General features: G+C 34.6%; 1 protein-coding gene across 1 annotated transcript in view; it reads right to left on the bottom strand.

Moving 5' to 3' along the window:
- Positions 1–18,326, bottom strand: part of RNF217 (ring finger protein 217) — a 133,626-nt gene that overhangs the window by 27,559 nt on the left and 87,741 nt on the right. Inside the window, exon 3 of the mRNA XM_027848639.1 lies at positions 7,941–8,105. Coding sequence (XP_027704440.1) covers positions 7,941–8,105 — 165 coding nt within the window. The remainder of the gene's footprint in view (positions 1–7,940; positions 8,106–18,326) is intronic.

Genomic DNA, 18,326 nt, shown 5'->3' with positions numbered 1-18,326 from the left:
AAAAGTGTTATGTAAATGTAGGTCGCTATTATTATTGACCCTTTCCCAACATTCTGAAGATTTCTTTTCTTTGACTGACGTCAGCATACCCTCTATTTGGAATTAGTGGATCAAAGTTCATATCTTGGCTCTGCTTTATGTGATCTTGAGCAAGTTACTTAACCAAAATTTAAATCTATAACCCTCACTTTCCTTTTATCTAAAATGAGGGAGTTGGATTAAAGGACCTCTAAATTTCCTTCCTGCTCTTAAGCTATAATCCTATGATCCTAGTAATTTGTGAATAATCATTGCTAAATCTAAATTGGACAGTAGATGGCACTGATGATTAACATCACCAGCAAATATCTTTGTTATCATCCTCAATTATTTCCAGGTTTTAATTTTTTATGATACTTACCTGAACAACCTCACAAAAGGCTTATAGGAAAACAAAAGTGAAGGGCACCTAACAACCTAGGATTAAAAAAATACTCAAATTTTAAAAATATATCATATATATGTCATATATGTCATATATATGACTACAAGAGAATAAATGAAAACAACAATGGATCAAAATTGAACTCTATGTAATTATAAAGACCAATCTTGACCTTGAAAAAGAGATTTGAGAATGCAAGTCCCTTCCTTTCTTTGCAGATACAGGGAACTATGGGTATGCAGCACTGTATATACTCTAGGAATTGGCTGATGTGTTCATTAGCTTTGCTGAACCTTTTAACTTTTTTTTGTTTTTATTATTTGTTGAAAGGTATATCTCTTTGGGAGTGGTAGTAAGGAGGGAGATGAGTGAAGTAAGGAGGGGAAATTAGGGTGACATAAAAATATGGGATATCAATAAATTTTTTATAAAAACTTTGCAAAATGCAAACCCTCATGCTTTATTTTCTTAGAACAGTACATACTATTATTAATTTGAACATTTTGCTGGTATAGGAATATTCTGTTATTCTACACAAGAAAGAAAAATGAACCAACGAGGAGAGGGTTAATGTAGTGTAAGAGCAGTTACTTTTCCCATCTGCTAACCAAGTTCCAGCTGTGAACTCTGATTACCCACTGGATAATTAGTTTGACTACTGCTAAGGGAACTCTTAGAGTTTATCTTCGAAGGTGACAATTTGATAATAATGAACATCCCCCCAAATACTCTGTTTTTAAAAGGCATATTCTCAAACCATAAATTTAGGGTTATGTATATATGCAGTTTAGTTTCTTCTCAAGGATGTTAATTTTCTCTTATCTAAAATCCTTTTATTATTACAGCCACACAATATTTGACAGTTTAGCACTGTTAAAAAAGAAGAATCAAGCACATATAAAACATGCCCACCTAAAAGACTATGGCCATTTAGCAGTACTGTTCCAGTTCCACTTGAAATGAATAGACAATCCACATCAGAACAAGTCCCTCTAATCCACCAGAATACTCAGAAGCTCACAAATGACATCTGATCTGTTAAATCCCTAAGTACAAATCACAGGGGATATTATTTCTCCCATAATTCTATGATAAATATAGATTATGTCAAAAGGGTTGTTGTTGTTGTTTGTGTGTGTGTGTGTGTGTGTGTGTGTGTGTGTGTATGGGGGGTGAATTATCATTAATGTACCAAATGTTATTCTTATGTCTTTACTCTGAATAGTTAAGCTCCAGGACAAACAATTCAGACTACCACCTTATTTGCAAAGCCAGATATTTATTGAACAATTGTTATTCAGACCATGTTGAAGCAGGATGAAATAGCCTTATGGAGTATTTTTGTGATGACATTGCTTTCAGCCTGATGGATCAGGGCCTAGCATGATAACAAGTTAATCAAAAAATATTTTTTTAATTCTCATGTGTAGCCTTATTCCCGTCCCTGCCAGCACCCCACTTCCCAAGTCCCACTCACATTGGTAGGTCAGGTCCCCAGACAGTGGCTAACTACTACTCTCTGAAGGTTTTAGGGGTACTCCTGAGGAGCTGGATATCTAATACTGTTCTAATATTGTCTAATACTGTTGCTCACAATCTCCTACCAATATGTTCCCTAGTATAAACTAGTCAACCAGACAATTAGCTTTTACAAAGATATTTGCTAAAAGAAAGAATGGTTGTTACAAACTCAATCTCACCAAAAGTCTTGGGCACACTCTCCCATAAATATGTAGGGGATCCATGGGGAAACTGAACACAAATCAAACTTAAAGGACAAAAGTAGTGAGGGACATATGTTGACACATGTGGCAAAGGGGACAACTAACTTGCAACACCAGGTTACTAACATCCTTAATTCTGTAGCTGGCTTAATTCTTTTCTTGCCAGTAGTCACACTCCTTAAAACTACTTCTTCCCTTGGGTGTCTATATTTCTGTATTTCTGCATGTGGGTTTGACCTTGATATGTCTTCTAGATGCATTATTTGTTACTTGTCCAGTTTCTATGATAGTAGACTTAGTGGGTGATTCCTTCTCAGGGGCCAAACTGAAATCCTCAATAGTGGACTGAACACCCGCTGAAAAGTCTCCTGCTATTTTAACCTCCTTCTCCCTTCTTGACCCAATTAAAGAAGAATTGGAACCTGATAAAGGTAGCATAATGTGTAGACAGCTTTTTTATATACATTTAAAAAACCCAATCTTTTTTTTTCATTGATTGTTTGAGATAGGTGTATAGAATCCTCTAAAATACACTTGATATACGCAAGGCAACATGCTTAATGCTATGAGACAAAAACAAGTAATAAAACACATAAAGAATTAAGAACAGCCCTGTCTTTGAGAATTTTGCAATCCACTTAAGAAAAAGAAATATTATTTCTATTAGGAAAAAGAGAAGGAAGGAATCAAGCATTTATTAAGCTCTAAGTATGTGTCAGGCACCTAATTACGTGTTTTACAAATGTTATTTCATTTGATCCTCACAACATCTCTGGGAGGTAGGTGTTCTTATTATTCCCATTTTACAGTTGAGGAAACTGAGTCAGGCATAGGTTAAGTGACTAGATTAGGGTCTCACTGCTAATAAATGTCTGAGACTGGATTTAAACTCAGTTCTTCATGATTCCTAGACCAATACTCTATCCACTGTATCACCTAGCTGCCTCAATTAGAATTTAGATTGCTGTTATTTTAAACCCAGATCTATTTAATAATTTAGTGAAACTTATTTTCTTTCTTATTTCTTAAATAGCAAAAATACACACATGAATACAACATATTAGGTTAGTGGTAAAAAAAAATAAACACCAACATTTAATAATTAGCTCATTGCAATTCTTCCATTTAGAAATTATATAGAAACATTCTGCCCTTTGTTTTTCGTATTTGAAAAATGAAACAAACCTGTGCAGAATCCATTTCCCCCAGTATATAATCTAGTTATAAGAACTATATATCATGGTAAAGGTGGAATATACATAAGCTGGATTTTTATTCAACCTTCCTGCCCTATAATGAATTTTCTTTCTCAAGTTGAAAAGTGATGAAGGACCAAATTAGAGTGGGGAATGCATGACTGGAGAGAAAAAGATAGAAAGCTGTGAGACAGGCTGTGGAGTGAAAATGATAGAACTTAGCAAATGCCTAGATACAGAGGGTGAAGGAAAGAGAAGAATCTGCTTAACATTTGTTGCTTAACAAATGCTCACTGGATTGGTTAAATAGAGGCTCCTAGAGGAGCTCACCATCAATAGGTACTCCCTCTTCAACTTGAATTCTGCTTTCCCTTAATATGTAGATCTTTAGATTTTTCTTTAATTCTGTAGATTTTTTGTTTAGCTAAATGAATTTTGTTATTATTTTATCTATATCCATAAAGTATTGCTTGGTGCCTTCATTGGTATAGCATTAACTGTATATTAACATTTGTACTATTGTCATTTTGATTATATTTGCACAGTGTAGCCATAAGCCTAAATATTTCTCCAGCTAACATTTTGTAATTGAATCTTCCCTTTGTTGCCTGTGGACTTGATTACAATACATCAAACATTTCCCTTTATCTTCCATGTCTCCTTTCCCCATTTATGTACCCTCCCATTCTACAATTACATAACATAGCAGAATGATTCATGTGTAGGAGGGATGCAAGATTTAGCCCTTGATGCTGTGGGCTTGCTCCTCTACCACTATTTCTCTTACTTTTAAAACTTAACTTTATCTGTATCTGCCTGTGTACTTTAAAAAAGAAATCTAATGGTACTTCTAGGTTTTTTTTTCCTATATAAATGTAATTGGTTTGTTTCTCTTTCTGGTCATTTCTTTTTTTAAATCTCTAGCTATGATTTGTTTCATTACTCACTCTTTCCTTGGTAGTTGTATTCATTTACCTTTCTTATATTTCTTTTGTTTGGGGTATTTGCAGTCAAATAATTGGCTCAATGTGTTCCCCCTACCCTTTCCCAATGTTTCAAATGTCTCTCTTTAATTTAATATCCATCTCTTTAAAATTGAACCTCAGGTTTTCTGGATTTGTCATTTTGAGTTACATTTTGAGCTCCTTTGTGTTTTGAAATATATTTTTTCCATTTCCTTCAAAGGTTTCTAGTAAATGCAGAGTAGCCTTGCATTATTTGATTTTCCTTTCTTTTACATTTGGATTTTTCTTTCCTGGTTTATTACAGAATTTGTTGTTTCTCATCGGAACTATTAAGTTTAGTCATTATGTGTCTTAAAGCATAGGTTCTTCTCCCCACACCACCTACTCACCCCTAGAGGTTATCTGTGGATTTTTCAAGTTGTGCTCTGCTTTCTGTATTTAGTTCTGGGTAGTTGCCTTTTATTATTTGTTGCACTATCATGTTCAGTTTTTTCAGTGTGTCATGCTCTTTGGGTAAATCAATGATTCTTTATACACAGTCTACCTTTGAGATCAATGGCTTTTACTTGTTTAGAAATTGTGTTCTTTTTTAAACTTTATTGCCTTTTGCTTCTCTTTTTCCAGATTGTCCTTCATTTCTGATTTCAATACAGATATCTGAATTCCACATTTGCTGTTCTCTCACTTTTTTGGAGAGACCAGACACTGAAGATTCAAGTTTTCCTATTCTATTAATTATCTCTGCAAAAGACTCCATTCTAATAATTATTTCTGTAATAGACTTCATAAATTTTACAACATTCCTTCTAACTTTTTTCTTAAGATTTTCGTTTCCCTTTGGAACCATTCTGGAACTTCTTGTGGTCCCATACTCTCTTGGGAAGCCATAGAGTTCTATATTGGTTCAGATGTTGGTTAATTTCCTTTGTCTAGAAATACTGATTTGGAGAAATGTGTAATCTTTTAGATATTTCAGTACTCATTCTCCAATCTAATTTTAGTATCTTCACTTTTTATTTATCTGCTTGTTCTTTATGTTTTAACTGAGTTTTCTATAAAAATTCTACCCTATCCTCCCATGGAAACCTTTTTAATTTTCTGCTCCCATTTTTATCTTTCTCCTTTTGTCTGTGTTTCTCCTTAGCTATGAGGAATTAGTACAAAGAACCAGGTTGTTAGTTTGGAGCATTAACAGGGCAGGCTAAGACAATAATAATTCATCCCAGGCAGTATTTCAGGCTGGCACAGAAGACGGTACAAGTTGGGCAGGACATGAATCACAGCACAGCTCTCATGTAGGAGGTAGTTAAGTTTAGGTATAATGAATGTCAAAGAAGTTGAAACGAAATAAAAGAAGTGGAAATCAGGAGGGCAAAGTTCAAAGTTGGCAGAAGAAATACATCAAGCAAAGCCTTCAGACAAATTCAGTTCATCAGACAACATTGTGGGTGATGAGTTGCCCTAGCAGAGATTCAGGTATGAGTGATGATTTCTAGCCTCAGAGCCCCAGCTCTACTTAGTTAATTCTTCCTCTTTAAAAGGAACCTTTTTATGCCTGTTATACCTATTCCTACTTTTCCTATTTCTTTATTCACAAAACCCCAATTAAAAAAATTGTATGTGGTCCTTAATTTTGTTTTTCTGAGCATCATTGGCCCTTGACAGAAAAAAAGTATCCTAACCTTCCTTTATACTATCTAGTCTTATCTGAAGGTTAGTCTAAAGTTCATTAAGATCTGACTACCTTTGAATTTTTGAACAATAGTTATTATAGTCCATGATTTTTAGTTTTGCAAAGTTGGCCATGATCAATGACTAAATAGGCACATGATAAAGAATGACCACTTCATCCCAAATTTGGATATCTATACCCATTAAATTATTCATAAAATATTTGTTCATTATTAGGCAAATGTTACCTCAAGTGACCAATCTTAAGACCTTGGTAATAACATATTTGGGTAATTACATTTTGTCTCCCTTAGTGAGTCTTATAGAATTATAGGATATGAACTTTTATCTTCATCCTTGGTATAGATCAAGAGTTATTGGATTCCATCTTCCAAAATGCTGCACTGCAAACATGAAGCAATTCCTGTTCGTATGTACAATCTCTACTATGCTGAAATGTGATTTAAATAAAATATTCTATCACTACTTAGGTTAACACAGAGTTCTAAATAAGAACACACTGGAATGATTTCTGGGAATGTTTTTGGAATGCATTATACCATGTTCACACTGCAAAATAATGCACATAAATTGTATGACTTTTAATTTTTGTTGGTGAATTTGACTCATTAGTCAAATGGCTAATATGAAATGGTAGCTACAGAGTTCAAGCCACTTATAACACCCCTAATTAAACATTAAAATTAATTTAAATGTTTCCTAGTTTGCCATACATCACTAACACAGTATCACATATAAGATAGTAATGTAATAGTAAAACAAACTCAGGATCACCTTATTTGAGTGTGAAAAAATCAGTGTTATGGAAACAAGTTAGAAAATATTATGGACAGTAGGTGTTTTTTGTTTTGTTTTTTACATTTATATATTCCTTCAAAGGGCATTATTTTTTACTGTTGAGTAATCCACTGATTTGAGCCCATGGATTTCCAACATTAATCAGAAATACTGCTCAGTATACCTGAACTTATGTCAGGTTACCTATCCACTGCTACAACTCTGGTAGCAAATCCTTTGGTTCTATCTGACTGCTTCTATTCATGATAAATATGGATATTATCAAGAAAGGGCTATGTTAAATTTATATAAGTAATATCTCACCTGATGTTATATAAAAAGGGGGATTACTTAGTTTGGGCTATTCTCTTCTTCCCTTCAAAAAAAGTTTTATGACAGCTGCTAAATAATAGAAATATGGACCAATTTCTTTTCTTCTCCTTTTGATAGATGGTAGGCAATAGAAGTGAGAAATGGGGCAAAGACTATGAGGTACTCAGTAGCTAGATAACCAGTATTTGAATAATTGAGAATTAAGTGTGCAAAAAAAATGTATTTTGCATATTAAGAATCCTTACTTTCATCATTCTAACTCTTAATATACATTAAAGATATTCTATATATAGGATTTCAACATTTTAGAAAAGTACAAAATATGTATTTCCTTAATTCTTAATCTGATACATTAATATTTGATTATGTCCTCCATAAAATCTACATTAATACAAAAGAAGAAAAATACATGTATCTTCTTATTTGCTTAAATAAACTTCATATAGTGTAAAATTATTTTAAATGAAATATATTTTGGAAGATCTATACATTAGCTCATCAAAAATATCAAACTTATCCCTTTAATAAAATTCTACTTTTTAATTGATATTCCTTGTTTTTGAAGTAGATTTTCTCTTTTTTAAAAAGAAGCACTCAATTTATTACAACCTCTTTTAGAGCTAGCATATTTATTGATTTTATTATGATTTTATTTTATTGATTTTTATTTTTATTTTATTCATTTTTATTGATTCAATTCAATAAATATTTGTTAAGTGCCTACTATGTACCAGGCACTGGGCTAAGTACAAATTCTTTACAATTGTAAAAATAATGTAATTCATATATTCTATTCATTTCATCTCTCTCCTATTAGAGGTTAACTCACCTTGCACTTTGGACACTTCTGGGCATTCCTCTGACCATGTTCAATTTCACTGGCCCAGTGACGCAATAACTTGTCTCCCTTTTTGTACTCTTTGCAGTTAACACCTTCATGCCAGGGTGAGTGGCACTTAAAACACCAGACAAATTGGCAAATGGGGCATTGGATCTGTGTAAACAAAAGGAAAATAATCGATAATGATAATTAGCTTGGTAGTCATATAGGATATTCAAAAAATGAAAAAAAATGGTAGGGGGGGACAACAAAAGGAATTCAAATGTAACTCAGAGAAACTGAAGAAAATAACTTTTAGTTCAAATGAAAACAAACCTAACTACTCCATAACAGGAAATTACTATTATATGGTTCAAAGGGGAAACACTTTTTTTTAATCTGTTAGAAAAAATGAGGCTAGTTCTAAGGTTTATGCTAGGCTTCCATAATTTTCCAATCTTAGGTCTAACCTGGAACAGCCACTTAAACAGACCCTGAACCTCCCCAGTGCCTCCTAATTTATCCATATTGAAAACTATCTGGAAAGGGAGTAGATCAGAAATATAAAACAAACCCATATCCTGGGGGAGATTCTAAGGTTGTTAAATAGTAGTACCCTCTAGTTTAATATTCTTCTGAATAGATCCTTTCAACATTGCAACTATATTTTTTGAAGTGTGGTATTATTCATGAGCACTAAGCCAATACTGAAAACAAATGAGCACTATTAAAAAATGGTTTAGACCTGTGATTTCAAAGGTATTAGAGAACTCCTGGGTTAGGATACTCCCTTAATCAATGAAAATCAGCAGCTGTTCTTGTAGTCTTGGAGAGCTGCCTGAGGGACCTAACAAGTTAACTAGCTCGTCTGGGGTCCCACCACCAGAATTTGTCACAAGTAGAACCAGAACATGGTGCTTGTTAATTTTCATCAGACTCTTTATCCACTATCCCCAATGCATTGCAGTGTTCAACTAACTACAGTATCACTTGATTCAGAGCAGAATTCAGTAAACTAGCTTCATTTTGGCATGCATTCAACAATACCAAAACCAAAACAGAAAATGATCATGTGAATAGATACTGCACCTAAGCATGAACTTAAAGGACACCGTCATAGAGAAGGTACAGTACTAATTGTATGGAAGAGGCTTTCTTTTCTTTTTTTTTACTTAAAATGTTCTTCCAGTTGGCTCCAGGGTGAAAGTTGTCCTTAACATCATGATATAGTTATTTCTTTGACTGCACTGGACAATGAAATGATCTCATTTTTAAAGAATGCTAATGTGGGAATTTACTTGTTTTACCATGTGTATTTTTATGAGGATTTTCTTTTTCTTTTGTTGTTAAACTGGGAAGGTGAAGCAGGAAGGAGAGAAAATAAATGCCTGTTAATTAGAGTAAATAATAAACTTTTAAAAATAAACAAAAAAATAGGTTATTAGGCCATGGTTTCAATGTATTCCAAATTTTGTAAATAAACTACTTAAGATATAGAGATGTGATACTTCTGAGTAGTTTATATACTTTTGGCCCCTCTTTATTCTTAACCACAAACCATATTTTCCAGCTTTGTCATATTTTGTGCTCATTTTTAAATGAATTCAAAATATATGTTAACAGTTCAGAGAATCCTGCCAAATTTTTCATAGAATTTACTTATGCAATTGATGTTGGTGCAAAAGCTTCAATCATCTTCAAGGTAGTATTGTTATTTATGCTTATTTTGAAAATGGCATGGAGAAATGACCATGTGATGTTTAGGTTCACAGTGAAATCTGTCAAATCATCATTTTTCTGAGGAAAGCCTGGAAACTTTCCCCTTTAACCTGAAACTTCCTATTTTATGTTTTCATTCAAAACAAAAGAAAAAAAACATTTTTGGGGAGGGTCTAAGGATGGGATTCCATTGATGCAGTGAACTACCTGAGGGGAAATCCCATGTACCAAGGCAGATTAGCAACCACTCTGAAACTTAAGAGTTTTAGAGAGTTTCCAGGGGAGTAGCGAGAATAGCCTGGCATAGCGGATTGCAAGTTAGCTTTGAAGTCAGTTACTACAGACAATTCTCTAAGATTATTTGTAACAATAATGTCAAAACTTAGCTATTCTCAGTAATACAACATTCCAAGACAATTCTGAAGGACTTAGGATGAAAAATGCTATCCATCCCTAGAGAGAGAATTGATGTTGTCTGAACACAGGTTGAAACGTACTTTTTCTTTTACTTTCTTTATTTTTCTTAAGTTTTTTTGTCTGTTTTTTTCACAACATAACTATTATGGATATATTTTGCATGACTACACATGTATAACCTATATCAAATTGCTTGCCTTCTCAATGATGAGAGGAGAGTGAGAGGAGGGGGCAGAATTTGGATCTCAAAGTTTTAAAAACGAATGTTAAAAATTGTCTTTATATGTAACTGGGGGAAAATAAAATACTAAATAAAAGCTAAAGAAGAAAAAACAATAATGTCAATATATAATTGGTTCTATTCTTTCAGTAAGTCACTTTGGGGTTATTAGGAAAAGGTTACATCAATAGCTGTAATGGTTATATTCATAGAATACAATCTGTGATTTTTAGCCCACTTGATTCCCATTTCTGTTTCCACTTCTCTACCACTGCAACTGTGGAAGCAGAAAGAGCCCCCATGGAACTGAGGGCCAGTTTGTATTTTTGTCTATTTCACACTGTTTGATAGGGCTTAAAAAACTGTTGATCAAGAGCAAACCTTTAGATAACACATACTTTCGTATTTAGGGACATTAATTTTTGGATAGAAGATACTATCTATCACTGGGCTCATACTTGGAGCTTTTCAGGCTTGGTAGAACTGGTTAGGATTTACACTCATTGGCAGCATTTTTGAGAACCCAAAGGCACCTCCATACCAGGGTGATGTCGCAGAAGAGGATTTCTATTAAGGATATTGTGGGCTACTTTCATAGAAAACAAGTTCTCAATGATCCTGTTTTAACAACAGTATAAAAGATAGCTTTTCTACTTTTCCCTTATAACAAGTTCGCTAAAAATGGTCCAAATAGAACTAAACACTGAGAAACCTCTGGGCATCTAAAATAGGAAAATTTAAGAGCACATTGCCCAATCTTTTAACTCTCTTCCTCTGCTACTCTATTTTTCTGTTCCTATGAGATGTGCAGAAAAAGATTTCCCCTCCATCCCTTTTTTCCAGAAACATGGCTAGCAGATGCTGAGAACAGTGATAAGGAGACTTTGACTGATCTAACAATACTGGTGTCTTCAAACAAAACACACCACGAAAAACAATGTCTAAGATGAATGACTGAGATATCATAACCAGATATTACAAAGTAACAATGGCTAATGTGTGGGCTGTAAAACAATACTATAGTCAACAATAGAAGAGATATGAACATAGATTTAAACCTAGCAGGGCAGGAATTCTGATCGACTTCTATACAGGGTCTAGGAAACACTTTTAAGGAAGGCAAAAAAACCAAACCATAGGCTTTTAAATTGTGACTGCCTTCTGCTAAGGTTTTTTCAGAAACCTAACCAAAATCAATGTGCATTCATAAAACCCACTTACTCTAAACAAATTATATTTTAGTTTGTGCAGAGGGCAAATTGTACTAAGAAAATCATATAAAACATGTGAAACCACAAAATATTAGCTTTGAAAAGCAGAGAGACAGAACTTAATGGACAGAAATTCAGAGAGGCAGATATAGCCTGAATGTAAGGGAAAACTTCCTGTCAGCTAAACATACCACAAAGTAGAATTGGTTAGCTCAAAAGGTAGTGAGTTTCCCTTTACCAGAAGTTTTCAAATAAAGGCTGGATGACCACTTGTCTGAGGTGGTGTAGAGAGAATTTAAATGTAGATACAAAGCAGAATAGTAACCAACTTAAGTCCCTTCCAACTATTTATTCTATTAAAATCACCTACAGGAAAATTTTGTTCCTAAGTACCCTGATGCATATGGAGTGGAGCAGTGAGAGAAAGGAGAAAGTTTATCACCATACTTTAAAAGATGAATTGACTTGTGAAGATAAAAACTAATTTTCCTTTAAAAATGTACCATGTATTTGTTGACTATACACCATTAGAGTCTTTGATGATTATGACAACAATGATGTGAACCAGTGCTCAAATCTGAAAATAAAGGAAATTTCTAAAACTGATTCCATTTTTGTGAAATCTTTACTAATCAACCTGTTCCTCAGAATGAGACAAAATGACATTCCATAAAAATGAATATTGTATCAAAGATATTATGTGAACAACCATTGAAATACAAATTTACTAACTCAAAACTTTCTCCATGATCTAAGATTCTCAAAGGCTATGAAAGCAAAGTAAAGTTCTGGTATATTTTTTCCAAACTAGAAAAAATGAGTATGAGCTGAGGAATTTAATAAATATCAGCAGTATGAGCATCAGGTAAGTTGAGAGGCACAAATTTTTGGTTATGGCAATTCTCAAAAAAAGAAAAAAACTATACTAAGTTTAAGAGGGGTTGTAATCTGTGTTGACGAAAGGAATACTGATAAATTAGACCCTCAAAGAAAGTAACTAATTCAAAAGCTAACCTATTTGATGTTCAAATGAGATATTTATTTTATTGAAACTTCAATTTACATGAAGATAATAAATATATAGAAAGGATTAATGGCAAAAGTTGCTGAACTTGGAGTCAGAAGACCTGGGTTTAAATTCTGTCTTAAATATCTACTAGCTATATTAATATAGGCAGGTCTGACCATATCATCTCTCCCAGCCAATAACTCCAGAGGCTCCCTCTCTATTATCTCTCCAGGATGAAGCATGAGATACTGTGGGCTTTTAAAGCCTTTCATAATCTGGCGTCTTTCTACTTTTCCATTCTTTTTAGACCTTATTCCTCTCCATATTAACTGTAATGCAGTGCTGCTGGCTTCCTTGCTGTTCCCTGCACCCCATCTTCTGACTCCAAATATATTCACTGGCTGTCCCCCATGCCCAGAATGCTCTTCCTCTTCATCTCTATCTCCTCACTTCCCTGGTTTCCTTCAAATCTGGGCTAATGTTCCAAGTTCCGCTAGAAGCCTTTACTAGTCCTCCTTAATCTTTGTGCCTTATAAGGCTACCCCAAATTTGTTGTGTATTTGCCTTTGTTTGCACATAATAGCTGTCTATATGCTGCCTTCTCTATTAGAATGGGGGTCCCTTGAAAACAGAGAATAATTTTTTGCCTTTATATCCCCAGTTTTAGCAAAGTGCCTGGCACATAGTAGGAGTTTAATAAATGCCTCCTTGGGTCTCAGCTTCCATATCTATAACAATGAAGAGGCTGAGTTTAGATGTTCTTTGAGGTTCCTTCCATGACCTTATAATAATAGCTCCACTGTTCATAACTCATCTGAATATATGTTGTAATCCAGAAAAAAAATGTATGTAAAGCAAGTCATTTTGTATTGGTATTTAAGTATGCAATTTAGGATGACCTATTTCTCTGAACACTAGAAGGCTCTACCCTCTTCTTTCTAAAAAACCTCTTGACAATCAAAATTGTTTACAAAATAATCCACAGTAATGGGATGGAGTTGAGAAGAGTTGTGACCTAAGAGCGGTGTTATAAGATCCAGAACTGAAGTTTGGTCCAAGAACCTCTTTGAGATTAGTTGAAGCCTCTCTATAAGGGTAATGGGCAATAAGTGAGATGGCTCATGGAGGCCAAGGAATAAAATTACTGGGTTCACAGCAATGACAAATGACCTGTTTACATTTCCAGTACGTTTTTAAGCAAAGAGCCTCTTCAGAAGTATTATGAATGTCCATGGACACTCATCTTATAGCTGCTTCCTTTCTGTTGGGCCTTCTTGACTACCTTAACTTCCAAGAACTCTGAGTTAGTCAGTGGAAGGAATGGGCTCACATCTTATAAAGCATGAGAGGAAGCATGGCATAGTGAATAGGACACTGGATTTGGAGTCAGAAAGAACTGTTTTCAAATCCTGACTCAGGTTAGCTATGTGATCTTGGCCAAGTCTTAATACTCTATATCATGGTTTCCTCATCTATAAAGTAAAGCAATGTCTTTTCCAGTTCTAAATCTATGATGCTATGACAATGGCAAGTGAGAATGCTATGACAGTTATGGTTTTTTTCCATATACTGATGTCTGAAGACATGCTCTGGTACCTTTCATCACAGATGTTTCTACCCAAAGACCAGTTAGAAATTTTATATTTGCCTGCTGAAACCTGATGACCATGAATTTAGAATCTTAAAAAAACCCAAAAAACTAGAATTATTATCTTAATATGAGTCAAAAGGACAACATTTGAGAAGAATTTTAATATCAGGCTATTTGCTTCATATCTAACTGGAACATTTTAATAGACAAAACACAAGTAAGAAGCCTTCACAAGAGCCTTGCAGCTAATATAAGCAGAAGGCCAGCCAAGATCCATTTTAGTAAAACAAGTCACTAGTGAACACAGACATGAATGTATCCCTAACAAGATTTAATATGCCAACATCATAACACAGACTGTAAAACACAAAGCTTAACAGACATAACACAGTGTTTATTTCAGCTGATTTCTCTGAAACAGGATAAATGATTTCATCTCTATCTCCCTTATAAATATGTGTCAGCAACAATCATTTCAAAATCTACACTTGTTTTCTGTCAGTTCCCTGACACTGGTGATGTGTTTAAACCCTAGAGGAATCAGTGTTTCAAAAACTAAATTGACCTTGGAAGATTGATGCATATACTGATTTCTGATTTGTAAACACTATCAATTTAAAGTGATAGTGTTAGAGAGAAGTAAGAGAGTAAAAAAGGTACGAAGTAACTTCTGTTATACAGAAAATTATATGTATACGGACACAGTATGTTTATCTTTCTTTTTTGTTTAATCAGATTTGTGATTTCTTTGATGGAGGGAGTGCCCAGTAAGGAACTTCCTATTACCAATGCATCCAGATCATTGCAAATTCTCTGTAATTTATAGTCTTAGAAAGTAGTTGTCCAGGGCACTGAGAGGGTGACTTGCTCAGAGTAACAAAGGCTTTATGTGTCAGAGGCAGTATTTGAATTTAGGTCTTCCTTATTTCAAATTCAGCTCTATCTACTACACCATGTAGCTTCTCCTATCAATATTGATATCAATAGCTAGCATATATTTATCAAACCTTCTGTGTCAGAAGGAAATCTAAGCACATTTTAAAAACATGTCAATTAGAAGCAGCTGATCCATCGATCTGGGATCTGAAGACATGTAGGTAATTTTTAAACAGTCTAGTTACTGCTCCCTATGCATTCCATTTCTTGCTTTTGTGTCTCAACGTGGGCTATCTCCCCTTGCCTCGAATGCTGTCTGTCTCACCCAAATCCCTTCAAAGCACAGCTCCAATGCCACCTTTTTTTTAAGAGTCCTTTCCTGTTTTTGTCCAGTTGTTAATGCCCCTGCCCAATTCCCTATGTATTTGTTTTCTAAGGAGTAGGCTATTTTTTGGTACCAGAGGTAGCATAGTCAAAATCACAGGGAAACAAAATGCTGCATTTGAGATAATAACCCAGGGTTTGACAAAAGACAAGTTTCTCTAAGGAAAAATCTTCCCAGTCTGGAATTTCTCTGCTCTTAGAGAACATGAGTTTTTGACTTTCAGAACACAATGAGAGATTTATCTATTTACTCAAGGTTTTGCTTGGAGAAGTTTCTTCTTGATAGCTTAGAAGAATGAAGCCTATATATCTAAAAGCTGGTTATTGCTAGTTGATGTACTTCTGTTTACTTTTTACATTTTGTTGTTATGAGATTTCTTGTTTCACATTTTTTAAACAAACAAAAGACCACAATTCCTAATACAATACCAGACAATACTAAAAATGTTGATGATAATCATGATAAAAATGTTATTTTTAAATAGCAAAATATTAGAAGCCAAGATGTTTGATATTTTGTCTTAATTTTAACACAGAACTCAAAATCTTACTGAGTTGGCACCATTAAGCTCAATAAATACTCAAACTGATAATTATTTTATAGCTAAGCTATTAATGCATTCAAAAGAATAATTGAACTAAATTACTGACATACCCTAACTGCACTAACTTGTTCTATGAAAATGATCATAAGTGCAATATCACAGTGGGCAGTATGTTACATAAGAAAAAATAAGGGGCAGCTAGGTGGCACAGTGGATAGAGCACTGGCCCTGAAGTCAGGAGGACCTGAGTTCAAATCCGGCCTCAGACCAAACACTGGACACTTCTAGCTGTGTGACCCTGGGCAAATCACTTAACCCCAATTGTCCCCCCCCAAAAAAGATAAATGAATTCCCACATTGCTAAAATTTAGACAATAAAAGCTTTAAAGAAGTCTTTACAGAGATTTGAAACTATTTGTATAATTCAAAAATGTCTTGCTTCCTCAAGCTCAGAGACATAGAAATTTCTAAAATGATGAGTGGAGTGGAGCACAAATGGGGAACAACTTTCACACATGCCAAGTCCCTTGAGTCCAGCTGAGAAGCCCCTGCCCTTGTCATATCTTCAGTTCTATGCCTTTCATCATTCTTGTGTACTCAGTCACAGTGCTTAACCCTGCAATCCTTCCTCAGGTTTTACAGTTCACATGTTACAAAAGTCTCATTCTGAGAAGGGCTCAGTGTGCCAGCCAAACCCTGGAAAGAGAAGGGTATGATTCCTAGTTCCCAACTATTTACTCCATCTACCTATCCAACATCCTGGCACCAATAGCACCTGCTGTTCTTGGAAGTCCTTAAAAGGAATGATGGTCATAAGGGTGAGTAATACACATTGGAACCATTTTCTGAACCTTAAAACCTCTGAGTGGGATACTTGCCGGTCTCCACCTGAGATAAGAAGAATTTTCTAAGGATAGTCAGGGGAGACAGCTACTATCCAGTTTATACTTTGGATGACCATTCAAATTATGAGACACAACAGGGTTTTCTAATGCTATAGTGGGAAATAGTATTAACAGTATAATTAGGAAATGTTATTATGTAGGGTATGCCCTCAATACATCGATTTTCATTGATGAATAAAAAAAAGTCCACATTGGGTTGGTGGAAATACTGCAACAGGATTTAAAGTGCTTTCAGAGGATCCAAGAGATGCACTGTCCATAGCAATTTAAATAATGTTAATAATACAAATTAATATTGCTGAAATGCAGTGCTCTCAAATGTAATATACTATGAATTAACAGTGATATTGGGCTAAGAGTATTGGTGTATGCCTGTAATCCTTACTACTGGGGAGGGTGAGGCAGGAAGATCAACTTGGATTTTTAATGGGCAACAGGCTAAGCCAATTCAGTGTCCACACTAAATCTGGCACTAATATAATGAGGGTCTGGGAGCTGATGGGGTGGAGCATCAAGCTGCCTAAAAAGGGGTTAGAAAACAAAGGAGATCAAAGCCCCTGTGATAATCAGTATTGGGATTGGACCCATTTGGCTGCTGTACTGCCAACCTGGGCCAGATGGGGAGATCCAGTCTCAAAAAAAGCCAATTTCTCTCTTCCTACCAATGGCAATCAGAAGAGTACCTGGATAGGGGATAGAAATGGAAATGAGGAGGATGGTGTTTTGTGCCCAGTTTTGTCACTTATTAAACAAGCTTAGAGAATTATTTTGTTTGGATAATATGGTTACTGCCATCTACCCACCTTACATGATTTAGCTATACAAAGAATGAATTACATACTTAGAAACTGCTGAGTTCCCTGGTTGGAGAACAATATTATGTAAAATTAAGTATATTAATAATAGCAGAAACCATAACAGTAAGACTGTTATTTTCTTTAGGAAAAGCTGAATTCATCCACAAATTTCCCTGTACTATGCATATTTCAGAGAACAGGAGTTGGTCATTTTCCAACTGGAGTTACTAATAGGCCTTCTCGCTCTCTCACAAAGATGAAAAAAGAATAACAACACCATGTTTCCTAAAATATTCTGGCTTCAATTCAATGGAGGATGCACTGTTTTTGTACATTGTACTGAGTTCTTCAATTTTTCCCACAAAAACTTGAAATAAGTTTAATTTTGAAAATATGTAAAATGGTACTTGTTTCCTTCTGACATGAAAGTATATTTCCCTTCTTTTACTAAGAAGAAAAATGTCTAAACCTAAAAAAACCAAGTCTGGCTCCATTTAAATCCCATTTTCATTCAACCAACCCACAAAATACTTACTAGATTCTAATAGGAGTGGAGAGAAGGTCAGCAACTAAATAACACATAGACCAAAAGCCCTTAACTCAAAAAAGAAGTTCAATAGAATTCAATAGAAAATTAAATAGAAATTTTAGCTCTAGCAATGTGAATGGAATCAAGACACCTTCTTCATATTTCCCTTTCAATAATTAAACTGGGAAAAAT

Source organism: Vombatus ursinus, unplaced genomic scaffold (genome assembly GCF_900497805.2).
Source record: "Vombatus ursinus unplaced genomic scaffold, bare-nosed wombat genome assembly UNPS02006779.1, whole genome shotgun sequence".
In the NCBI taxonomy this organism is placed as follows: domain Eukaryota; kingdom Metazoa; phylum Chordata; class Mammalia; order Diprotodontia; family Vombatidae; genus Vombatus; species Vombatus ursinus.
This window is presented reverse-complemented; position numbering and strand designations above follow the sequence as displayed.